The sequence below is a fragment of the Camelus bactrianus genome, chromosome 3 (assembly GCF_048773025.1).
Source record: "Camelus bactrianus isolate YW-2024 breed Bactrian camel chromosome 3, ASM4877302v1, whole genome shotgun sequence".
Classification (NCBI taxonomy): domain Eukaryota; kingdom Metazoa; phylum Chordata; class Mammalia; order Artiodactyla; family Camelidae; genus Camelus; species Camelus bactrianus.
This window is the reverse complement of record NC_133541.1, coordinates 67,675,398-67,702,583: the sequence shown is the minus strand read 5'-3', so window position 1 is coordinate 67,702,583 and position 27,186 is coordinate 67,675,398. Positions and strand designations below refer to the sequence as shown.

The 27,186-nt window shown below is 37.8% G+C and overlaps 1 protein-coding gene across 1 annotated transcript in view; it reads right to left on the bottom strand.

Moving 5' to 3' along the window:
- Positions 1–221: 221 nt before the first annotated feature.
- LNPEP (leucyl and cystinyl aminopeptidase) overlaps positions 222–27,186 on the bottom strand; it is an 89,182-nt gene continuing 62,217 nt past the window's right edge. The window contains exons 10-18 of the mRNA XM_010949539.3: positions 25,752–25,912; positions 25,447–25,535; positions 19,191–19,374; positions 17,901–18,057; positions 13,614–13,798; positions 11,966–12,127; positions 10,031–10,171; positions 9,359–9,440; positions 222–8,727 (exon numbers count right to left, since the gene is read on the bottom strand). Coding sequence (XP_010947841.2) covers positions 8,596–8,727; positions 9,359–9,440; positions 10,031–10,171; positions 11,966–12,127; positions 13,614–13,798; positions 17,901–18,057; positions 19,191–19,374; positions 25,447–25,535; positions 25,752–25,912 — 1,293 coding nt within the window. The 3' untranslated portion in view covers positions 222–8,595. The remainder of the gene's footprint in view (positions 8,728–9,358; positions 9,441–10,030; positions 10,172–11,965; positions 12,128–13,613; positions 13,799–17,900; positions 18,058–19,190; positions 19,375–25,446; positions 25,536–25,751; positions 25,913–27,186) is intronic.

Sequence of the window (27,186 nt, the reverse complement as noted above, 5' to 3'; positions counted from 1 at the left end):
GAAATGATAAGGGAAACATTCTAGTATGCAAGGTGAGTAGGATGTGTGTTTTCAGCAACAGAAGGCATGAGGAATAAAAATGCATTTGTTAAGGGAACAGTAAGGACACTGGAGGCCTGGGAAGGCAGGACACAAGCTATGAAGGACAAAGAATATGGTAGAGCTAAGATGATAAATCACTTAATATATGTAATTTTTTAATCCAAACAGTCCACACAAAATTTATATTTAAATACTTTTATTTTCATTTCACAAAAAAAGCAACAGTGTTTGCAGGTACACATGCCTTTCAGTCAGTGCTGGTCATATGCAAAACAAGTTACCAGAAGTATAAAGAAAAATAAGCCTTTTCCCTTTACAAGTGACAAAACACAGTTTGCATATATAATATTATGTACACATACGATTTTCAAAATCTTCCACAAAAGACAAGATTATGATACAAATTTAGAATTCTACCCACAAACTCGGATTTGGAGGAACTGGAGATCTCTATAAGTGTTTAAATACAAAAATGTGATACCTTTACAAGTTTTGAAGTAATTACTTTTTAAAGTGTTTGATAGACTATCCACAGCTACATGGAACACTTGGCTTTAATCAAGATAGCTGGAAAATTAAGTTTTGTCTCAATGTGAGTTTGTTGATTAATGCAAATGCTCCAAATTATGCTGAAATTCTCATTTTATACACACGAGTGTATTACTGTGCTGATGCTTTTATACAGTTCAACTTCTGGAGCATTTCATTCAGCTAAGCCATGAACCTTACTTCCTCTGAAGTATCTCAAATTAAGAACCACTCAGAAATACCATAAGGCTACCATGACTAATGCCAAAAACGTGCCCCTTTCTCTTTTACTTATGATCAAAGTTAAATGTATCACGAATAAACTTTTGTTTTTTCTACATCAGCAGGTATAAGTAACAGCAAAGTATAAGCTAAATTTTTCAACACTAGGACCTGAGAGTTTGATATGGTAACATCTCTTTGCAAATTTTCTAGGCATCCTATTACTCAATGTTTCTAAAATAATATGGCAAATCTTCAACATTATATTCATTATAAATTGCAGAGCAAACAGTGCTCAGAAGCTCGGAGGGAGGGATGGATGGATGTTACACATGCATTTTCTTTGAGACAGACAAATGTGGATTCATAACATTGACCATGTGGTGGATGAAGTCCATGTGAAATATTCAAGAATGCTGAAAGTGAACACACAGGTTTGGATGTATGAAATGCATGCAAAAACATACAGCTAATGAGGCAAAACGGGCTTACATCTTCGAGTGCACTCGTAGGCAACATCTAACAGTGGAGGCACTGAAGACAAGAAAGGAAAAATGAACAGGAATGGTTCAGCTAATGGAGAAACGAGGAGAGAGAGACGCAGCCACGCAGAAGAGCTCTGGGTAGGAAAGGGCCACTCGCCCTACCACGTGTAAGGTGCTGGAAGGCAGGGCTTGCCACCCAAATTCCTTTTGGATTGATTTTGGGACTCATGTTATCATTCACTAGAACCATGACACTAACTCCAAAGGTTCATTCCAAAAACCAAAATAATTTCTGCTGAGTACACAAGAATATGCTACTGATGGAACTACAGCAGACTCCTGCAGGTGAGTCAGAATTCCAGGTCTTGAAAAGAAGCTACTCTCAAGGGTCTTCATATGAGTTCTAGGCAGCATGTCGACTGGTTTACCAGTTACTGAAAGACTGACGATAAAATTTAAACATACTTTTACTTAGTACTGTCTTCTTGACTTTCTATAATTTCCAAAGTACAGGTCCCTTCTTGCCATTTCATTCAGTTTGAATCAACCTAAGAAATGCTGGATCTGATTAGCTTTCACAGCTCAAGCATGTCCCAGTGTCTTCTCCCATCCTATCTGCTACATGCCTGTTGCCTTTAGTCACACCACCACAATGCTACACCTTCAGGTCAGATGGCAGGGATTTGGTGGGACACTCTTCAAGATACAGTCACAACCCTGTAAGGGGACTAATTATTAAAGAAAAATAATGGGGGAAAAATGAAGCAAGTTATATATGTGCATGTATATATTTACATCTTTAAAGGAATATATCCCAGAAAATAAAACCACAAAGCAATATACTAGCTCCAATTGAAGGAGTAAATATGTGGGAAAGGAAGAAGTAATCTGTCCATTCTTGAAACTCAATTTTCATTAGGTCCCTACACAGCCACGCAAAGAACAAAGTACAAAATAACAAAGAGGTAAAAACATTCATATGTATTAAGAATATTCCCCTGCCAAACTATAAATCTATCTAAAACAAGGAAGTAAAGAATGCACAATCCTTCTACTTGCTGTCACCCACACAGGCAATAAGAGTAAGGGGAGAGGGGGTTGTCCTACAATAAATACAATTTCCATTTGGTACCTTGACACCCACCCAAAAGGCTAGGTACAAAATCAGTAACATGAAAACATTTATCTACATTTTAAAAACGTTCATATCCTGTCCTTTCCTACTAACAACTACCCATCCAAATAATCCCTCCCTCTTAAAAAAAGAAAAATCCCAAATTATTAAACCATTGCCCATGCAGGCAGTGAGGGAAGGGAGCAGAGGAGATTTATCATACATCTGTACCTCCAAGTTTCATTATGCACCTACAAGTCCCAGCAAGGGACGCTGTACTAAATGAAACAACACACAAAATGTAGCATTTATATACATTTTAAAAAGTATATTTGTATGTGTATATATATTTACACACACACACACACACACACACACACACACACACACACACACACACACACACACACACACACACACACACACACACACACACACACACACACACACACACACACACACACACACACACACACACACACACACACACACAGTCCTCCCCCACCCACATCCCTACCCTTCCAAGATAAAAGAAAGAAGCCAAACATCTATTCTACCACTGCCCGCCAGGCAATGCGGGAAGGGAAATAGGGGAGCTGTTTCATAGAATCAATCTCAGCTTTCATTAAGTTCCCAGTCATGCAAAGGACTAGATTCAAAATAAAATGAACACCAAAAGAGCCAAAAACATTTATATACATTTAAAAAATTACCTATCTTGCCTAACAAGCTCATTCTCCATTAAAATCTCAAAAATGAACAGAAAACCAAATCCTAAAGTACTCTTATACTATTGTCCATGTACACAGGCTACAGGTGAAGGGGAAAAAGGTTTATTACATCTCTGCATCTGGGCCTCTGCATTACAATTGATATCTGTAAGTCCAAACAGAACACTGGGTTTGAAGTGAAAGAACGAAAAATGTAGCAAACATTTATATACATTAAAAAACAGTGCAAACCCAGAAATCCACCACCACCTGGCCAAAAAAAAAGACTCCAAACAACTATACTACAAGTCATTGCCCAGACGGGCAATATGGGAAGGGGAGGAGATTTTTTTCATAGAATGAACCTTAACTTTCATCATGTACCTAAGTATCCGTGGAAAGGTCTAGGTACAAAATGAAGTAACAGAAAAAGGAACAAAAAATATTCATATACACTTACAGTACATATCCCCACCCTGGTAGAGATAGAAAAATCACCTAGACTACTCCAAAACTACTGCCCACAAAGGCAGCAAGGGAAGGGGAAGAGAGGAGATTTTCATACATCCGGACCTCCATGTCTCATTAGGTACCTGCGTGTCCAGCCAAGGGACGGGTAACACAGTAGAGTAACAACCACTGCACATACAGTTTTCAGAAGGATATATCCTGCCCTTAGTCCCTCCCTGCCCCCACAAAACTTCAAAAAGCCCAAACTATTTTAGAATTATTGCCTACCTAGATGAGAAAGGGAGATGAGGAGATCTGCTACACATCTAGAACTTCATGGTTTAGTAGGAACATACGTGTCCAAGTGAAGGACTGGGAACCCACTGAAATACTATAAGGAAGTAAAAACATGAATATATATTTTAAAAGTATTTATCCCAATACCCACAAAACAACCCCTGAAATGAATCAACTACTGACTAGCCACTGCCCACCCTGGCAACAACGGAAGGGGACAAAAGGAGACTGTTATACATCCAGACCTACGTGTCTCATTAGGTACCTTCTGGTCTGCGCACCCAATGAAATAACTTGAAATAGTAATAAAAACAGGAATATACAGTAAGCGCATGACCCTACCTTCCCCTCTCCCACCCACCCTCCCAACTCCACCCCAACGACTACTCTGCTAGCCACTGCCCAAACAGACAACAAGGGAAGGGGACAAGAGGGGACTGTCATACGTGTGGACCTCCACCTCTCATTAGGTACTTTCACGTCCTATGAGGAGGAAGCAGTACAAAATGAACTGGTTATAATACAAAGTAGTAGATTACTTATATACATTAAGTACACACCCCACAAAGCAAAACTATTCTATTAGCTATTGCCCAAAGAGGCAATAAGGAAAAGGGAAAAGAGGAGATTTGTCATACTCTGAACCTCAGTTTTCATTAAGTATATATGCTTTCATGCAAAGGGACACATATAAAATGAAACAGTAAAAAGTAGTACAACATTTATGTATACTCAAAAGCTTACAACGCCCACCCTCAGGCTAGATTAGGTCAAAACAACAGCAACTACAGCCACTCTGTTACATCCACACAGGCAAGGAGGAGAAGGCTACATGCGACATCTGTCATACTTTTTGGACCTCCACGGTTCATTAGCTATCTATTTACCCATGAGAATGATGAGTGAAATACAAAAATCAAACCACACCCACAAAATAGCAGCAAACACATTTGTACACAGTCTTAGAAAAAACACATTCTGTTCCTCTCCCCGTATCACCATCTCCTTCCAAAAAAGGAAATCAAATAACTACTCTGGCTGTTCCGCAGAAACAAAGTAGGAAGGACAGAAGAGATTTTCATAGGACAATACTTCACTTTTCATTAGGACAAAATATATTAAAATGAAAGAATATAAAAATACACCAAAACACATATGTACATTTTTAAAGTATATACCTCCAAAAAGCCACTCAAAGAAATCAGTCAACTGTTCTGTTAGCTATTGGCTATGCAGGCAATAAAGGAAAGGGAGAAGAGGAGGTTTGTCATACATTTGAACTTCCATTTTTCATTTGGTACTTACTTGCCAATGTGCAGAATGAAGCACAAAATAAAAGAAAGCAAAATCCAGCAAAAAACAAAAAAAATATATATATATATATATTCTTTAAAGTACAAATGAGGGTGTGGGGGACAGAAGGAGGAAGGAAACTCTTAGAGATAATTCCAATAAAAAAATAACAAAGGCAAAGGGGAGAAGAATCACATCATACCTACGAAATTCAGGTGTTGTTTTGCAAACTCAGCCCAGGAACTGCTGTCCTTGGTGATGCTGTACGTTCTGAGATGCATACACCTCCCCTGCAGCCCCATGAAATACATAGGGACTGAGTGAACGTCTAGCAGTCTGGCTGTAGATTAAGGTTTTAGGAGCTTTAGTTTGAGTAGACTCTTAAAATCCACCCCCAAAACAGGCTATCCACAATCCAACAAACTCAACACTTAACTTTCATTCCTTACTTTCCAATATTCAGAAAGGAGTCTGTTCTGTACCCAGTAAGACTGAGGCAGCTCAATAACAACTACACACCCAGAACTCTTCTTATAGCAACTTGTTCCTACAGTGGCTAGAGCACAATAAAATGAAAACACGAATTGCAAAGAACATTAGAGCCAAGCAGAACTTGTGATAGTAAGTTCATAAACGCCAAAACAACGGCAGACAACACAATTTAACTTAAAGACATTTCTATACAACAAGGGGCAGGAAGGCACGAGCTCACGGTGGAGGCTGACACTACTTACAGTTTAATATGTCTGAGCACTTGGTATTAACAGAACAAACCCGACTCCTTAGATTTCTACTTCCATAGGCTTTCAGATCTACAAAGCACAAGTCTATCTTCTACAATTTTAGATTTCCAACTCTTTCTTTCCTAATAATCTAGTATGATGTATCTTTTCATTCATTCAAGTAAACTGTCTCTCTTGCAATGAGTATAACCCTTGTCAAACAAGTCCTTAATTGTGTCATGGACCTATGTGCTCGTATACAAAAGCATCCTGCAACTGCTCTGCTTCAGCCTGAATGCGTTCTCAGAAATACAGCGGCTCAATCAAATCTGGGAGGAAACGACCTTCAGAAGCTGCGGTTGTACTTACGCCACCACATGTTGCAGCTATTATTAGGTGCCTCATGCCCCTTGTACCTTATATTCCTGACTTACAGTTAGTTTTGGGAACCCCTTTATAGATGGGGCAGCACAACATTAAAAATGACAGAATTCCATGGGAAGATCTGAGGTGAGGCCTGTAAATAAAACCGCAAGCGGTATGGATCTGGTGTCATGGGAATGAACAGGTTTTGAGTACAAGGACAGACATGGATTATGAGTTAGCTCTTTTTTAGCCCATGTTTTGATAAGGTTTTAATTATATCACTCCCCCCCACAACACACACACATTCACAGGAAAAAAATGATATAATTCAAGACAAGATTTGCCATATACAGCGTTAACATACCTTTCAGGAGCGATGTAAAGATGGGCAGGTAAAACTGAAGCATCTTAATTGATTTGGACAAGTAGCAAAATTTAAACTCTGTATCAAAGTGGACTTCAGTAATATAACATGATAAAAAAAACCAGCAACAAAAAAACCCCCCTCAAAACCCCTTTAGTATTTTTCCCCACTCTAAAAATATAAAAACACACTGACTTTCAAATATCCACTGAATTATTCATTTACTGAAGCACAAGAGGAATAAAGACCTACACTCATCCCAGTTTCAAGAGAACACCTTCAGATGATTCTGCGATTCTCAGATAATATTTTCTACTCTAAAACAGAGAAATAAATGTTATTTAGAAAGCACTAAATCGGGGGGAAACACACTAGGATTAAAGAAAGCTATCTTTTAGCTTCTATTGCCAGTCTTTTAAATTTTGTTGTATAAAAATATTTTCATAAAATAAAATATAATTTTATACACAATCCCCATATAGTCTCACTTTACACCTGCTGAATAAAATAAAGGTGACCTTTGCCACTGTCTGATTCTGTGGAGTGTTTTGAGTGCTCAAAAATGGGTAAATGCCCTTTGTATGTATGTAGATGTTTTCAAGCAAAATACACAGCACAAGAATTATTAGGAAGAAAGCTTTTCTCCTAAGAACCAATGAAATACGACAATCTAGGTATAAATCTGCATAGCTCAAAAAATTCAAGTACAGTATTTCTCCTTTAGAAGGAATAAAATTGCCATACAGTTTTGGATACTTCCCTCTTTATTTATTCCTTTCTTTCTCTGGCCATTCCTTATAAGCTGTTAGTTTGGCCATGACAAAAGAAAACTTCGATGTTTTTCAACTAAAGAAAAGTACTGTTTTTGACAGCAGAAAAGATTCAAAGCCCACCATATTAAACCTGAATCAAATTACTCTTACCCACATTCTCTTTATTCCTTTAAGGTACTATGGTGAACTTCAAATAAAAATGTTCAATTTCTCAAAGGCTCTATTTTAAAATATGCTTATAATATGCAACTCTATCATATAAAATGAAAATCCACCCATGGTTATGATTCAGAGAACATGTCTATGATCTATCATGCCAAAAGGCAACTTAAACAAATTATATCCTTAGTAATAAAGTCATGATAAGAGACACCAGTATTAAAAAAAAAATGCTTGCCATAAATGTAGAATACTTATTTATAACATAAGGTATGTCCATGGCAGGGAGTGAGAAAGGTGTACAGATTTGGAGAATACTGGAATTTGTGAATAAAATAATTATAATTAATGCTAATTCAGTTTGAAATACTTTTCTGAAAGATGAAAGTGTTAAATATTTGGAAAGTTTAATCTTTTGGCCTTGTTATTTAGCTTCTCAATACAACAAAAATTAAAAAATTCTGTAGCACCTGGCTATTCTTCAAAAAAAAAATCACAGTTATAAGCTTTTTCCAGAAAATAAATTATCCAAAACCCCAAATCAAAGTAGATCTGCACACCTGAGCTCAGTTCTCTAGAGTTGCATGCTTCATCGACTTCATTACCGTACTTTCTGAAGCTAACTTTGTACCACATTCAAATGACCTCTATCAACAAGCAGCAGCAAATGGCCAACAAACCAGCAGCCTGCAAAGATGGTGGCTCCCATGGTAGCTCTTTGCTTATTTCATGGCGTCAGTACTTTCTGGATACTGAGGAATAGAACAGAATTCCAAAACAGATTTTTTTTCCCCATTTGAATATCTTCAAAGTAGAAAAATTACCCATTGTTTTTGTAGATGGTTGGCATAGAGGTGAATGTAATTTGGTTATAAGTAACTACCTACTGCCCAAAGACATTTCAGAAAAGACAGATGAAAAATACAGATGGGCCCTGAGCAAACTAGAACTCCTAGGAGTGCAAACAACTCAGCAGCGATCCTGGCTTCACCTTGGCTTTTGCAAAAGCAGCAGAGCCCAAGTTAACAAGCTCTCCAAATGGGTGACAAAGTGAGGTGCCGGTGTGCATGCTACAGCCAAGCCATCAGAGTTTTAAGGTTCTTTTCCATCCACTGGATATTCAATTGAATGACTTCCAAAGCCTCTTGGACACAACGAAGTCGAAAGGTTGCCTCCGACTGATTTTCAAAGAATGCCTGGACCTGTAAATTGCACATAGAAGTATTTCAAAAGAAGAAAAGAATGGTGTTATCTCAGGTAACTATGAATATCCTTTTCAAATAAGCTTTAACTTAATGATGGCTGTGCTGATGTCTTAAGAGAAGCAGAGACAAGAAATATTTTAATATTTGAGGTATTTATATCAAGTTCCTGATCAAGCATGGTGAAATCTGCGTTAATTTTAAAAATGAATTCTTCTACTCCCACAAGGATGAATATTTCAAATTTAAAACAAAAACAAAAACAAAAAACTGGCCAAGTAACAATAAGTAAGGTAGAGTCTAAAGATAGGTAGGCTTGGTGCACAATTTTACCCTTGGAATGGAATTCTTCAAAAACAATTTTATTACCACTTAAAAAGAAATCTGGCCTATCTTGATCTTAATTCAAAAAATTATTTGTATCAGTGAGACAAAGGAATATTGTGAGAATGGAATCAGAATTTTCTCTCACTGCTGTAGAAATAACCCCAGTGCAGAATCATTAGCACTGATGAAGGCAGACGGAGAGACGGGACAGGAATTGGCAGGAGAAGCCACCATCTGACTTAAACTGAGCAGCCTGAGGGGAGAACGTTACCCAGGCTCCCAACTAGCACTTTATACAACCAACCTCAGATAAATGTGCCTCTGTTGAAAACAGGTGAGTTGATCCAGCAACAATACTTTGTATGGTGTAGGACCCCAGATGGAACCTGAAGAAACACAAATACAAGAGCAAAAGGCAAAATGATGAGTCAGCTGCTGGTAAGCAAAAACGCATCTAAGGCAGAGAGAATGGCAGCTCCCAACATCAAGAACCATCCTAAACGCACTGACGGCCAGTGGGAAGGAAGGTGGGCAGAAAAAGGCAGGAGTTAGGGAGATCCAGGTACATTATTAGTCCATACGTCTACTCAAAAGCCACACCACACACCCAGAAAAAAACCTACATGTGAGTTCTTAACCTCTCCCTTGGCCACGAGGGAGTAGTTTTCAATGTACGTAACCAGACAGCTACTGTGAAACAGCCCATGGCCAGGCTAAGCCAAGCACTCGGGTGTCAAGCAAGGTTGAGCTTGATGACTGCTCAAACAGAACGCCACTGTTAAATGACTCGCATTATGGGATTTTTTTTTTTTTTTTAACAAATGTGAGTAGTTCTGGGTGTTTTAGTTAAACTGTCACTGAAGCATTTTTCCTCTCACAGCAAAACATTAACTCTTGTGAACCAATACAACACTGGGAATCTTTTTCAAATGCAGAGCCTGAGAATGCTAAGTTTGTAATTCTCTGAGAAACTTACTTCTGTACAAGCTTATTCCAGTTCTCTTTGACAAAATCCCATGCCAGTAAGTGTCCAGGAAAATGTCGGCCCACTGTTCTGATGATAAATGACAGCTTTTGTGTTCGGATGGTGTCTCCACTGAGGCTGTCCTTCATTAACCTGAAGGGCAAAGCAGATTAAGCTTCCAAAACAATTATTCATGATGAAGTGGTGACTGAACTTGTATTAGTACTAGTCTCCTAATTAAAGCTCTGTGGTGATTCAAGGGATATATTTTGGGTTAGTCTAAGATTCATTAAAAATCTTTCTTTTTAAACTTCTCTTTTTTTTTTTTTTTTAAAGAAGGAAAAGCTCACCAATGAGATAAGCACTTACATACACGGTCACATAAAAATAAATAGTTCTTGATGTAGTAAGGACTTCAGGAAATAAGTTCTAGTATGATTTATTGTAATGCTGCAGACTGGTATTTTTCTTTTTCATTAAAAACTTTACCTGAATAGGGCAGGTATCTTATTACTCTTAAAAAACTAGGCTGTTTGAATGACTTGAAAATGAAGATACATTTCAGAATATACTCTTAACATTAATAGTTAAATTTATTGATACTTCATGTATAATAGGTAATGTTCTACATTCTTGAACAAAAATGGTTAAAATAGGTCATTACTACCTATCCTCATTCTATAGTTTAAGAAGCTGAGGTTATGTAATTGCTCCAGTTAACACAGCTAATAAAAACTAAAGCCCAGCATATGAACATAAGCAATTCTCATCTACTAAATATCTGCTTATAGTGAGAAAACACACACCCCTAAAAGAATGCAGCAGTAGTTTTAAAAGGAGAAAACCCCCAAATGCTCATCAAGACATGTATGAGAGAGCAAGGCTATGCAATACTAAGCGGCTACAAAACTAATGAAGTAGGCTCTGTGAACTACACAGCAAACCTCAAAGGCTGATCACTCACTAAAAGGAACACACAAAACACTGGGTGTAGTATAAACCGATGTTTCCGTACATAAATGCACAGCCCAGGACCGACACTACTAACAGGAGAGAGGACGAGAACAGAAGTGAAGGATCAAATGAGAGACACTTTCACATCTTGTTCCATTTTCTTAGGTACTGTTTAAATAATTTATAGTGGGAATTTATCAGTGTCTTACTAACTTAAAATTAAATTATTACTACTTAAAAAACAAAAACTTTTCCCTATTTGCTTGGGTCAGAGGCTGGCTACTACTTTGAAGAAAATGACTATTTGCAGCGTCCCCTTTGGGAAGTGGGTCTGGGCAGGTGCTGAAGATGTCTCTTGGACACTGTCATGATTTACCTGAGCAAAATTATACCAGAGAAGCAATGAGACCCAAGTGCCTCCCTTTCACCCTTCCTAGTGTTGACTTTCAAGATACTTCATATTTCCCTTGGCTACTCAGAGTTCCTGACCCTGCCATGACTGTTCCTCCTGTCAGAAGGCCCTATTCACTGCCCTTCCTTCCCGCATGCGAAGCTCCCATCTCCAGGTCTTCATCAGTTGAGTATGAAAAAGGAAAAGTTTGCCAAATTCACAACAAGGTGTAACCAAAAGCTTTTACATGGTTCCTTTTTCTGAAGTGTCTGCGTTTTCAACATGACAGCTGGGACAGAACAATGCCTTGACCAAAAAGAATGAAGCACTAATTGTGGAATTAAAGACAACACGCCAACAACATGAAGGTGTTTTTAGTGTGACGCTTGGCATCTCCCAATCTCTCCTGGGCAAAGCGCTCTCTGCCTATGGTTCAGGTACAATCCCTGAGATGAAGCCCAGCACCTGTGGGCTCCTCACCACACCATCCAACTCAGATCTGGCCTGCGAGCCAAGGGAGGAAAAGGGAGACTTCCCACCCAAGGAGCACTAGGCTTTGTGTGTTTGTTTCTATATATCATATTCCTTTGGTGGTTTCATACCAGTAAAGTTTCCGCACATCATCTGAGCTGGCAAGAGCTTCAAGTATTTTATTCTTCTCTGCTTCAGAGCCTACAGAGACATACTTGCTTAAGAGGAACGTCCAGCCGCTCTCAGTTTTTGCTCCAACCTTGAACACAGTTGTCATGACATCAGTAGGTAGACTGTAAGAGAGGTGGTCAAATGTGAGAAGAATAAAAAAAATCCTGAATGCAAAGGCAAGGAATTGACTAGTGATAGTGTTTTGGGGGACAGAGCAGGTAATAATAAGTCTTTACAAGTAATAGTCAAGAAAATGGTTAATTCAGTGGCTGCTACTTTCCTAGTGGTGTGACTATAAGAATTATCAATTCAATATAATATAATAATTATCACTGAGCACCCCCCAAAGAGCCCCATGGACAACTGGCTGGACACTGTTGAGGAGAAGGAGAATGAGACACAGTCTCTGCTCTCTGGGAACTCACAGGCTATCACTGAGTGCAGAACAATAAACACGTCATAACACAGTGCGGTGAGCTCCCTGGTAGAAATACAGCAGCAAACGTAGCGGGGTGGAATGAGAAGAGGGGAAGAAGCACAGTTTTCTGCCTTTATTAAGATCTTGGGGCTGGAAAGGGCTTCAACAGGTTATCCAAATACCCAACCCCGACTCTCCATCTGATGCTTGCATCTTCTTCCACAATGCCCAATAAAGGACCTGGAGAGAGTCAATCACTGTCCAAAACATTTCTACTAACTGCCAACTCCACCTGCTATGTTTTACTCCTAAATGAAGAGAGACTTGCTTGATACCTCACACCCATTAGGATGGCTGCTATCAAAAACCCAGAGAATAAGCATTGGTGAGGACATGGAAACACTGGAGCCCTTGTGCACTGTTGGTGGGAATGTAAAATAGAGCCACCACTATGGAAAACAGTACAGAGGTTCCTGTAAAATTATAAATAGAACTACCATCTGTTCTAGCAACACCACTTCTAGGTATGTATGTAAAAGAATTGAAAGCAGGGTCTCAAAGAGATATTTGTACACCCATGTTCATAGCAGCATTATTCCTAAGAGCCAGAAGGTGGAAGCAACCCAAATATCCATCAATGGATGAATGAATGAACAAAATACAGAATATACATACAATGGATTATTCAGCCTTAAAAAAGAAGGAAATTCTGACATATGTTACAACATGGACGACTCTTGAGGATATTATGGTTAACTGAAATAAACCAGTCACAAAAAGTCGAATATTGTATGATTTCCCTTATGTGCGGTTTTTGGAGCAGTAAAACTCATGACAAAGTAGAATGGTGGTTGCCAGGCGCTGGGGCAAGGGCAAGATGGGGAGCTGTTGTTTGGCTAAAGGAAGTCAGTTTTGCAAGATGAAAAAGTTCTGGAGATTCACTGCACAACAGTATGAATATACTTACAGGACTGAACCATACACTTAAAAACTGTCAAGATAGTAAACTTTATATACATATATTTTATAATTAAAAGAAAAGTCTTATTTGAGAATCGATGCATAGAGCTCTCTGACATTAACACTCAGTTTGATAACATTTATGACCCAGGAGATAAAGATCCTGGTTTCAGTATATGACGTGAGGTACAGGAGAGAAGAGGGTTCATCTGAGTGGAAGCACACGTCACCTTCGGGTTCCATTGGATGCCAACCAATCGTTAAACAGCTTCATGGCAGTAGTGCTGCAGTTCTCCAGGCCGTGGGAGCAAGCAAAGTCTAGCAAGACTGACCGAAGCTCTCGAGCAGATGGGGTGCCCTCATCAGTCCAAGTTTGCTGCTGGACTTGGCTTTGAAGCAATTTAAATACCTTGGCCTAGAGAGACAAAATGGAAGACAATAGAGTAACAAATAATTAGGACCAGAAAAATCAGGAAAACTGATCTCTTTTCCCCAACATTTACTCAAAGAGAAAAACAGGTGGGGCATAGATGTTACTCATTAAATACCGACTGACATATGAAGCCCACATACAGCTGGGATGAAACCATTCCATAACAGAGGCCAGAAATTAGGCTGCTATAGCCACAGGGGCCTTTTAAAGACATAAGACAGAAAGAATTAATGACTTCTCTGCAGTAGGGAACCTTCCTTCTGTGTGTACTCAGCTAGAAGTTATTTTCCTGCAAAAAGTATCACCTATAACCACTGCTGGAAGGAAGCTGGAACTTCCTGACCTCGTGACTTTAGAATCCATAAATCCATTAAGCAACCAGAGGAAAATATACTTCTTTACTGATAAGTAGATGTTTAAATGCTTCTGAATTCAATAAAGGAGTATTTTAAAAAATCAACTTGTTTGATGCTGTAATAAATTAATTAAGTTAGTAAAAAAATGAGACCTGCAGGGAAGAATAGTTGTTTACAGTAATTTTTCTCCTTACCCAACTTTTTATTTTAAGAAAATTTTACACCTACAGAATAGCTACAAGAATAGTACAATGAATACCCATATGCTAGATTCATCATTAATTTTTTAACACTCTAACATTTACTTTGTTTTTATGTGTATATAACACAGAAACACATTTGTTTTCCTAGTTTTAGCTGAACTATATGAAAGTAAGTTATAGATATTTCGTTTATAAATACTTTAGCATGCAACTCCCAGTAATAAGGACATTTTCCTATATAATCATAATACCACACAGTAATATCATCTACTATTCAGCCCATTGTTACCATTATTTCTGAATGAGATGTAATTCTTAAATGCATACTTATGGTATTAAGAAACCAACAGATCTCTCATTTCTTCCTCATCTCTTCCCACAGCAAAGCGTGGAAGCTGTTCATAGTATAGGGAACCACAGTTTCCAGACAGCAAGCTGTGGCGCAGGGGGAGGGAGGACACATGGGATTAAAAGGAAATCATCATGTGAAATGTACATTTACAAACGTCACCAAAAGGAACAAAAATTCTAATATAAAAATGTTCCAGGTAGTTTTTAGAAAAGCTTCCTGGCTATAAATAGCAGAATCAGAATGAAAACAATTCACGGCGCCGCACCCCCCCTCCAAGGGTTCTCTGCACAGAAGGATGTCTCCCCGCTGGTACCTCTCAACATTAACACCATTGCCACTACCACATCTCATTTCAAGTAGCAAGTGCCACAGATGACCACATACAAAACCTCCTAGCCCCCCAGTTAGTTCAGGTTCTTCGCAGAGCATTACGTTCTTCTGGATGCCACTGTCAGTACTTAACATGAATCCTAGTTGGAGAGTTTTAGACTCATGAAGCCGTTTTCTCAGCAGACCTTCTCTGAGTAAGTCTCTTGTGGAGCGGACTAGAAGATGAATAAAAGAATCTGTGCCAGGGGAAGGACTCGAAGTGTGTGATAACCTGCCAACTTGCTTTTTTTGCTTCAAAAGCAATGAAATAGAGAATAGACACCTTGTGGAATGTGTGAGTGACAAAGCTTGTGAGTCACTGGGAGGATGTGAAGTGGAAAAATACTTGCCATGCTGACTGACAGTGCAAGGAACAGAAAAGTAATGTCAGAGACCCTACTGGATACACATGTCTGCACTGGCACATGCTGTCTTCCACTGGCCTGACCTTCTCAGTGGCATCATGATAGCAAACCATCCCCAATGACTGACGAAAAAAATAAATTTAAAAGCTACTCATAACTGTCAAATAAGGAAGAATGAAAGAAAAAAAAGTTCCATACTTGCAATATCATTAAAAAAAATTCAGTGGAGGAAGATGGCAATGATCCTTGAGAGTTGACTAAAACATAAAGAAGACACTGGGGGAAAAATGGGACTTAAAAAGTACTGGAAGCAGAGGACACCTGACAGTTGAAGATGCTAAGGCCAATTCCTGAGCCGTTACTCCATCGGAATTACAGGGTGTAACTACTAGTTATTCCCTGTACCAGTCAAGTGGAGTCCAAAAATAGTTGACTTGAAATATATTTCAAATGGTAACATGAAAGAGTAAAAGATTTTATTTAAAAATACTATTTTTAGAAAATTTGGATTATAAAACGTTTTTGTAAGTAATCCAGGTTATATCTTTAATAAATGACAGCAAGCTTCAAGTTATCTTTCCTTTTTAGGAATAAAATTAAACCCGTTTTTCCATGGTTTTACATGAGTTTTTTTTTTTTAGTTTACACTCATTAAACAATGGAATTCAATACTCTGATTTCGTAACAGTAGGGAGAGGGAATAAACTGATGAGCTAATAAACAAGCTGTGAACATTGGATAAGCAATAAGGTGCAACAACGATAACACAAAATGATTTAAAAAATAAAACAGATGGGGCAAGATGCTGGCACTTATGTATTACATTTTGATTTACTGCTTTAATTTTACACTGATGGGCCCAGGGAGTTCTTTCTTGGGTCAACTGAGCTTCTTAAAAGTGAAGTGTCAGCTTTTATAGCAAAAGGTTTATCCCACCAATCCCATATATGTAAAAGAATGACAGACTTGTAAGTGATAAAACAGGAATATGTCTGAGATCAGACTTTAGCATCAGATGTGAACAATTTGACACAATTCAAAAGTGCCTACAGGCCCACATCACAGCAGACATCACAAAACGTGATGTGCAGGTAGCACATGCAGCCTACATAACAAAATGACCTATATTAAATATACACAATGCTTGGGTGCTACTGACTTAAAAATTCATTAGACACCAGCCTTAATCACAAATACTATCTGAAGGTTGGATCTAAGGACTCGGAAAGGTCTGCCACTCCAAACTCCAACTAACCACCAGTCCCACAGACCCCACCATGAACTATGTTCTTAACAAACACATGCCTGCCCAGCAAACTGGAAATCATCGCGGGATGAAGATGCAGAGTTAGCTGAGTTCACAGTAGGAAAATATTCAAAAGGTCTCACTCCTTGAATTGAATTTAGCATCTGTGTTCTCAGCACAGGGATACCTGAGGTAAGTATCAAGTGCTTCCTTTTGTTTTTTTTTTTTTAAAGGGAGGTACTGGGGATTGAACCCAGGACCTTGGGCGTGATAAGCATGTGCTCTACCACTGAGCTATATTCCCATCCCCCAAGTGCTTCCTGACACTAGGCCCTCAACACAGTTACTGGAGAGAGGCAGATAGAAGAGTGGCTTCTGTCATCATGAAATTTAACAGGACTTCAAACTGGTTTAATTTAAAAAATGCAGTTTAAAAAAGGAAAAAGAAAAAGACAGCAAGAAAGAAACAGCTTTGCTCTTTCCAATAAAATGGAATCCTTTGAAAGATGACACAGCTAGAACAAATTCATTTAAAATACAGCCACATAACACAAAGAGCAGGCTCTGGAGTGAAATGAATCTAAGTTTGGATCTCAGCTTTCTAATTTACTAGGTAAGTGGCTTTGGGAAAGTTATTCAGTATCCTCAGCTATGCAGTGGGGGGTAGAAACATCTACGTGGCATTATGTGAGGATTAAAACAGTCCCCAACACCAAGGCTCCTCTGGTGATTTGCAGGGAGACATAACCACCAGCAGCATTGTCCATAAGACAGTTATCAGTGAGGACTCCTAAAGCAGAATATTCTCAACATAAACGTACCTACCATTTTATAACTACCACCAGGAAATTATGGGGGAGGACTGCACTGCAAAAGGGCCCATTTCAAGCATTTATTACATAAAAGTAAACCTGGATTTGAACAGAGAAATTTTCTTTCCATGTGACCCCATTTTGACAGCAGTGTCGGAAGTCTGTATTTTGATGTTCAAACAAGACCACGTCACGCTAACCCTTTATCAACTCTTCATGGTAAGAAATGCCATTTTGATTCAAAATAAAGATTTCATAACAAGGGAAGTGAAGAAAATGGAGTTTAACTGGTTGCTTTTTCAGCCTGTTACCACGGAGTGGAGCATGAATAACACCAGAAAAGGTGAGCAACAACAGGAACTTGGCAAAAGGCAGACTTACCACCAGTCTTGAGGCCAGATCCATGTGCCCCAGTTTCTCAAGGAGGTTATAGATTAGTTCCGTCTGGAAAAGGGCTTCAGTGATGGGTGCATTATAGGTCTCATTTCTAAGATAATCAATCAAGTCAAAAGCTCTCTGAAGAGGCACCTTGCCTAGGCTAAGGGGATGAAAGAACAGGAAAAGTAAATACGCCAGGACAGGCAGATGAACGGTACGCACGCTGAGAGAGAAACTTTATGGCTAGGTGGGGAGTCCTGAAGACCTACAATTTAAGCTTTGAGTGGCATTCTGTAAAGCTGGACTAAATATTATTTTCTCTGATTAAGCTTGTGTGTGTGACTGAAGGTTAAAGACACATTTTAGGAGAAAGATAAACAATAGCTCAGCTTTTAATTCTGTAAGCCACCTGTAAATTGCTACTGACTCAGGAAAAGTATTATAACATTTTAGGTGAGAAGAGATTAAGAGTGTTAATTTTATTTATTTATTATTAACTTATTATTTATCAGGTGAGAGTAGGTGACATAAAGAGGATTTGAATTAGAAAGAAATTTTTGCTATTTGTATGGGAATTTGTCAAACTTGTTAAGGCAAGGTCCACTGTGAATTTATGGTAGGGCACATCTAAAAAATTAGCTATTTTATAAAAATCACAACGATGATGGCAGAGATGATGTAAGGTCACTTCATAAAAAACAGGCCAAAATAGGAGGGCCAAGAGCAGTCAGAGGGAACACATCTGAGTATTTCTTGTGTCTCCAGACCCATTAACAATCCAAGCCGGGAACCTTCCTATCTGGAGGATACCCATGCACGAGGTCACCGCCATTCTTGGCTTTGGGGCTGTGTAACACGCAGGGTGGCAGGGGAGGTACGTGGTACTCCAGCTCTCAGAGGTGTCCCTCAAACCCGTGGGTGAGCACCAAGCCTCATGCTTAAACTACCTGCTACTTGAAAAGAATTCTCTCATGAAATAAAACAAAGCCTGAACTTCTACATCAATTTATTCAGCAAATACATGTCCTGCTTGTTGGTATGTACAGTCCTGAAATATTATTTAAATCGTGTTATTTAACTGCTCAGTATGTTTGTAGCTGATGTTTCAACATAGATTTTAAAGCCCCTGAAGGCAAGGACTTTATTTTATATTTTCCCAGTCCTCCACAATGAACTATACCTAACGGGCAATACATGCAAGCTCTTCTGCACTGTTTTTCTAAAATGTTCTTTTCCTCAAGAACACTTGGTTCAAAACAAAACAAAACAAGACCCAAGTCAAGCATACTATACCCTGCAAGTTCAAAGATGTTATTGATGAGGCTGGCTCGGTCTCTGTCACTCAGGACATAAGGATTTATTTTCAGCTGTTTGATCAGTGCTTCCCAGTCGTCATCTGCATAGTGTACAATATAATAGCCAGTCATGTCTGTATTGACCTTGACCCACTTCACTTCTTCTGTGAGATTGATGACACCTAACACAGACCAAAAAAATCAGAGAGAGAGAAGATAACAGGGCAAGAAAAATATTATGGATGCTTTGTTTCAAAGTTAATATGGTTATCATTTTTATATTTAATATTCTACTAATAAACTAAATGTCTGCCTCCCAAAGCAGTTATTTTCTTGTTAACAAAGGTCACCACTCATTCACTAAGCAATTATTTATTTAATGGTAAACAGGTAGATACGTGCCTTCTCTCATAGATCTTACAGTCTAAAGTAACCAGGCAAGTAGAATATCATAAAAATATTATCGATGGAAAAAGAAAGCATGGCATTCTGTGGAAGCACACAGCAGAAATGCTTCACCCCCTCGGGTGAAGGTTAGGAGAGGTTTCTTGGAAGAAATGACATCAAAGCTGAGACTTCAGGATACACAGGTACTGTTAGCCAAGTAAAGAGGGGCCCTGAGTGTTCAAGTCCTAGAGAGAAAGTGTCCATGGTGTCCGTGTGCTGAACTGGCTCCCAAAGTCACGGGGGAGAAGAGAAGCAGGAAGGGAAGCGTGTGCAGGTGAGGCAGCTGGGGAGGCAGTGGGAGGACCAGATGAAACGTGTTCCATCCCAGCCTTTGTCTCTAGTTATGTTAGCCAAGGAAGAACAGACAAAGCCACTTTAAAAAGTCACCTAATTCTAAAATAAACATTAGGGAAGGATTAAGGTCTCATTAAGCACAAATAAGAAATAATTGAGTTAAAATAATAGAAAACTGGCAATGTAATTTTTAGGCCCTTAACATTACATATATGAATACTGAGACAGTCATTAGTAATTTATATAGAATCATTTCAATTAATGTACAATGTACAATTAATAAGAAGGTAAATAATATGTGACTACAAAACATATTGCTACGAAATCTGACTACAAAATATATATGGAAATTTTAAAAATCTTTAAAATTAGTAATCAAGAAATGTCCTTTAAAGTTGACAACAAGGATGCGAATTTAAAATATTAGTTAAGGGCATGCTTCTAAGAATCTTAAAGTTTACTCTTTATTAGACCATAAGCCCCATGAGATTTATTTGTCCACGTGAACCCCTCAGCACCTAGAACAATGTACTCAGGTACTCAAAATTTACTCAGTGAATTAATGAGTGAACAAAATAATTAAGTCACACTAAATGGTTTTAAACATATCTAAATAAGGTTTGTAGATGCTTGATAATAAATTTTCTTCCCCATTTTAAAGTAGAGAATACTAATTTTTTAAACTATAAGAGAAAGAGGAGTAGAGATAAGAAAAATAATCTAAACTCAGACAATAATAGCGTTATGGGGTGTATCTCCTGACAAGATTTTTTCTATACACATATTAACTGATTTAATATTTAATACGGTAGATCTATATGCATTTATTTGTATACTGCTTTTTCACCCCATGAGATTTTTCCATTATCTTCAAATGCAGTGTTCAAATATCTTCATAATATTCTATTTCAAGATCTACCACAGTTTAACCAATTTCCTATTGGAAGTATTTAGGATGTTTTATAATTTTCTCTATCATAACAATTACATATGAAAATTTTTGCACATAAAATGCTTTGCAAACACAATTAAACCCTTTATTTTTCTCTCCATTTTTTAAAAACCCTTTTAATACCCGAGGTCTTACGGTTGATCAACTTTAAGAGCATGAATTATTTAAATTTATCAGATTCTCTTAATACCTTAGTTACTCCAATTCTGCTGAAACTGTAAAAGACTTTTAAGATGGAAAGACTAACATTCTGATTATTTCTTAACAAGACATATCAGATAATCAGCCTTTTTCATTAAAATATTCCATATTAATTTATGTTTTTGCTGATATAGCAACAGATAGGAAAAATTAATTACATTAATAGAGTTCATTCCTTTTTCTAGAGTAGAATACAGTTCTAAGGAATATTTGTGATGACAACAGTAGCTGCTCCAAGTTGGAGATATTTTTAACACACCAATGACTAATGAAATTAACTCTGTTAGCTAATGCAAAAATATCAGCACTCTCCAGGTCACAAAACACAATTTCCTACAGAGCTTTTTATCAAGAAGGGACCTTGGGAAGAAGAACTAAAGAGCTCCAAACCTCCTTTTCCCCAAAAAGGAGGCAAAGAATAAGCATGGCCATTTTCCCACTGGATGGATGCAGGAAAATACTGAAATACAGAGTATCTTGGCTGATAAGCAACTTGCCATGTTGGAAACCTAGCCAAGTCCAGATGGTAGAGAGGAGGAACACAGCTGGGAGTGTACTTGAAATTATTACTGTCATTTTGATGACAGAATATAAAGCCCTGCAGCCCACAGCATAGAGAGGAGAGTTATCATTTAAAGAATCAACATATTCATCTCTTTCAGGTCTTCTGAATGATCCAGAATGGAGGACCTTAAAACCACAGATATCAAAAAAATATAATAGCTTTGCACACAAGGGAAGTAACTACATCCTGCAGCTCAAATGTGGATGAGGGCTACACTCATATGTTTTTAATTTATTATAATCATTAACAGATTAACAGTTCAATTTTCACAGTCCATTGAGTAGTGAAAAAGAGTGAGCAACTCCAATGTTAAATGGCAGAAGCCCAGATGAAGTAATCAAATAGCGATTTTAAAAAACCATTTGTCAGTGAGTTACAAAAATCAGCTACTGTTTTATAAAGAAACATTAAAGCACAGAAACAAAAAAAAATACACTTTTACTACAAAGTTGCAAAATTTCCTGTATAGCTTGCTCCAGAGGGCTAGCATTATACATGCAGTTGAACTGCATTCCCTCCTGTTCAAAAGCATTCCTTTCTCCAGTACTCCTTTCTTCCCCTTTATTTTATTAGGGGGAAAGGCAAGAGCAGAGACTGGCACATGATACATATCCTATCCTAACTACATGCCCTTCCTTCTTCTTTTTTTCAATTGCCTTCAATTTCAATGACCTTTACTTTCAGAGAAATATTTCTGGCACAGTGATATCCTTTCAGACACATGAATCTTTCAAGTTAGATTTCATATAAAAATTTCCTACAGTGAAAGAGCTTAGGTCTGAGTAAAGTGTAGAAGAGAGAAAAGGAGAGGTGGGGAAAGCAAGGAAGAGAAAGGAGAGGGAGATACTTTTTTTAGTGTAATTTCCTCAATAGGTAGTTTAGAAAAATGGTCCCTCTATGCCTTCCTTATGCACAAAAACTATTAATCTCACAAAATCCATGTATATGGGGGAAAGTGACAAAAATATTGACAACATATAACTTCTATATTTGATTGAACTAATGGACTAACCCAGCAACCCTAGCACTAGAACACATGGAAATATACTATAGATTTAACAAACCACCAAGATAACACACTGCACTAAAGTCATGTGGCATAAAAGAAGCCTCTGTAGTCACCATCTGTGCTCCATTTCTTTGAAGAATAGAAGAACTTAAAATTCAATTAAACCAAGAGTGGTTCTCATGGGAGAGTTAAGAATCAAGAAGACCCAACTGTCCTCAGGGTCAAATACTTCTTGAGGGGACAGAACATTTTCAGTGTGAACTTTCAAAACCTGAACTGTCAGGAGTTAAAACTGCAGCAGCAGCAAGGTTAAATAACAGAGTTGGGAGGAGGAAGTAGCAGACTGCTTTCTTCATGTCTTGGCTCAGTTCCAGCTCTAGATTAAACCAGTCATTATAATACATTCTGTATATTCCCCTTTACTAAGAATATTTGCCCCAAGTGAGGAGAAACAGAAGATATCATTTCATCAAGCTTTGAATGCTCTCTTCCTAGAACTTTTTACAGTGAGATTTGAAATTGAGTCATTTCACTATAGACTAGAATTTATTCATTCAATAAATTTTTGTGTGCCTGCTCGGTGCAAAGAGTGCAAAAGCGACTTGTGTAACCATGATCTCCTCCTTCAATGAGGGATACATCTAATGTGGGGGTAGGTATAAACGAAACAGTACTTACAGTTTATTAAAAGTAGAGAACATTACTAAAATACCATAAGGAGGGCATCTAACCTGCCTTGGGGTGAGGGAGGGCTTCCTGGAGCAAGCAGTGGGTGAGTTGAGACCTGAAGAGAGAACAGGGAGATGGGAGGCAATAGTGTTCTCCCAGGAGAGAAAACAGCATATGCAGAGGCCCAGAGACAAGAGGCAGTGAGGCATGTTTGAGTTTCTGAAACAATTTTTGTGCAGTGGAAGTAGAGAATGTCAGCTAGGGGCTTAGCTTGACTTTGGGGTGTGAATCTCAAAAAGAGTTTAAGAAGCTCACATATAAATTGAGCTAAAAAGTAAAGGGCTAATAAAAGTAATTTCTTATTGTCAAATTATTTCTAATACCAATCAAAACTTATATACTATTGAGAGGCTTGCAAAATTTCCTTACTGGTCCCTTTCAAATAGGGAGATGGGATTATTTATTCTCTCTTAGGTCAGAGACCATCCTTCCAGGACCCACTTAACATATGAAGTTTTGTTTTTATCAAAGGAGAGAGCACTTCTTTGCACCTCCAGCTATGCTATGTTAATCAAAGATATGATGACCTGTTCTTAGTGTTTGAAATTATAAAACAGTTGTTGTAACACTCCACTCTAGTTAGATTGAAATGCAACTGGTTTGTTCATACATTTCAATTGGTATTATAAACACACAACAGAAAGGCACCTTGGAAATATGTATTAAATCAGAAGAGGTAACACAATCTTCATTTTTAAGAAGCATTCCTATGAAAAAGTTCATATAATGAGAAAGCATTTAAGACCCCAAATTTTATTGAAGTATTTTTTTTTTTAAATAGAGAGAAATGGTAAATCAAGTGTCCAACAATAAGGAATGATTAAGTCAATTACTGTACATGTTAACGTAAAAAACAAGTAAGATACAAAAATCAAATGCACATAATGATAACAACCAAGTAAAAAAAAATTTTTTAAATAACTAGAAATAAATAATCATGAGAGTAGTTATGAGAGTGATAAAATTTGTTCTCCATCTTCTAGATTTTATGTAATATGGATATATTATGTTTAAAAATCATTTTTTCAGTAACATTAAGAACGATGACTAACACTTAAACAGCACATAACAGTAATTTTTCTAAGTGCTTCATATAAATGAATCAACTAATGCTCATCATAACACTATAAAGTAAGTATAAAGTAAGTACTTTCTTTATTCTGTAGCTCAGGGAATGAGGCTCAAAGAGGTCACATAGGTCACCTAAAATCATATGAATGAACCAAGCCATCCGACTCCAAAGTCTATTCCATTAACCACTAAGCTACACTCCTCTCTCAAAAATATAGGACTGAACACCAGATCCAAATTCAAACAAGAAATTTCCCCTTTCCATAAATTGAAAATATCACTAATGGTTCCTGCAGAACCCAAGAGTATCGTGTTCTTCAGGATGTATATTAAGGGGATACATAGTGTGGCTTTCAGTGGTATTTAACAAATGGTCAGAAATATTTCAAGTGTATTTTATAGACTCCTTGTGGGTCAGCATATACAGTCTTTACATTTTATTGTCCTCAGCCCCTCCTCCCTGCAATCATAATTTCTTCCCTATTTTCTCATTATCAAAAAACGTATACTCTGTCTATAGGACATTTTGTAATAATTATTTACTACAAATCTAGATCATGAATCAACCTTAATCATGCCTAAGAATCATCTTGAGTATTTATCAAAATGCAGTTGCCCCAGCCCCTCCCTAAAGAGTAGACAGCAGAGTATACTTCAAGAAACTGATCTGCTTTTACTGCTTCTTCCTTTGTAACATAAAATATTTATCTAGCATACAAACTATTTTCTACCAGGACTGCTAGCATATTCAGTGCAACTTTTTATACCTTATTTAAGAAAAGGTATAAGGCCTAAGAAAGCCCAATTTTATGCATGGTACATAAAATCAATCTCACTTTAGTCGCATCTTGTACAGCTATCTCACAGAACCAGCACAGAGTATGTGCACACTGGAAAATGTAATCTCCTTTCTGCTATTTGGTCAGATTTTTAGAAAATATGCTCTTTCTAATGTCTTATCAGAAAAGTGTTAATTAAAACCAAACCTGATTTCTTGTCCAGTAATGATATCGATTGATATTTTGAATAATTCCTTCCATCAGTGACATAGGACAGTGGAATATGCCACAGAGAGCTGTAAAAAAAATATTAGAAGATTATCACTCTTTCCAATATTTCAGTCAGTTACACACAATTTTTTTGCAGAGGGGTGGTGGCCAGGAAGGTGGAAATTTTCAAGCTATTCCCAGAAAGGGATAATCTTGTTGTTTCATAAGAACTTGATTTTAAAGCATTTAAAAATACTTTAAGGGTGCAAAAGAGCTAGCAGGGAGAGAAAGACGGCATGCACCTTGCATCTGAAGGCTGAATTTCAGGCTTCATATTTAAAGAGAATCTTTCTTGTTGTACAAGAAGTTCCTTTCCCTTTCTCTGAACAGTCACTAAAGGAAATCCTTTCTGCAGGGTCCAAGTTTTCATCATTTTCTTTACATCTAGTGTTTTGTTTGTGACCTAAAAAAGAATAAATCAGTTTTGCTTAGAGATAAACAGCTTAAAAACTCATTCTATGAAGACTACATTTAATGGTAATATAAAACAGAAGCACAAATGCTAAGCTGAATTTACATTTCAACTCTAGGTAAATGAGCAACTGCTAAAAGGAAAGCAGTCTGGAATCGAGCCAGCTGATAACCAAGGAGAGCAAGAGAAGCACTATGTTAAAAAAGCAGCACATATGATAGCAAACAACTGAGTGTTCATTAAAATCCCTAAGAAGGTGTAAGCACTCCTTCCGATCACAATACTACCATTCAGAAGGTATGAATAATGACATACAGTCTAGAATCAGAAGCACTGCTATTCACTCCTGTGAGTCAGCCAGGTCCAGATTTCTCTGTATCCCCTAGGCCCTCTGTTTTCATAAATGTTAAAGTTTATCTTTTAAAGAATCACACTGTGTGAGCGCCCAGGAGCAGCAGCAGCAGCAGCAGCAGAGGATGAAATATAAACAGGTTGGCTGCCTTGACTTTTGGTCTCTCTAGACAACAGCGGTGAATGTTTTTTGTGGTCACAAACCCCCACGAAATACAAGAGTTTATCTACAAAATCTAGAATCCAGTGTCAGAGGTTCACAGACTCTCTGAAGCTCACTGTCCCTAAGACACCTGGTATCAAAGATTAAGAAGCAATTTTTCAACTATTTCTTTAAAGGAGGTGAGTTAAACTTATGATTCAAATTATTTTTCTAGATTACACGTGGAATCACAAGCAACTCCAATCATCAAGCACTTAAAATGTTTGGTAATATCACTCCACTACGGCTGGCCTTACCTCAACCACCACATACCTATTTATTTAAGGCAGAAAAGGATGGAGCAAATCTTCCCAAATTCATTGTGATGTTAATCTTACATTTCTCATGGCTCTGACCTATTAGTTTCTGGACAACGCGTTGGGAAGAGAACAAGCCTGCCCCAAGGCAAGGCACTTTTTGGTCTTCGAAATAGAACTGAGATAAAGAGGCCAGTGCATAATCTGACATGGATGCTGAAAAACCTGAGGATAATGGGACTAGGCTGGGGCAGAAAAACAGTACGATGCAAATCTTGAAGTCAGCGTGGAAGGCAGAAATACATCCTAAATGTCAGGAGGTAGATAATACAATGAGTAGGAAGTAAACAAGGTGGCTTTCAATGGAAATGCTACTGTACAATAACAGGATATGATGATTTGGAAGCAACCCTTAGGTAGTAAGGACTGATTCCTCTTCCCAAAGAGAACTCAGG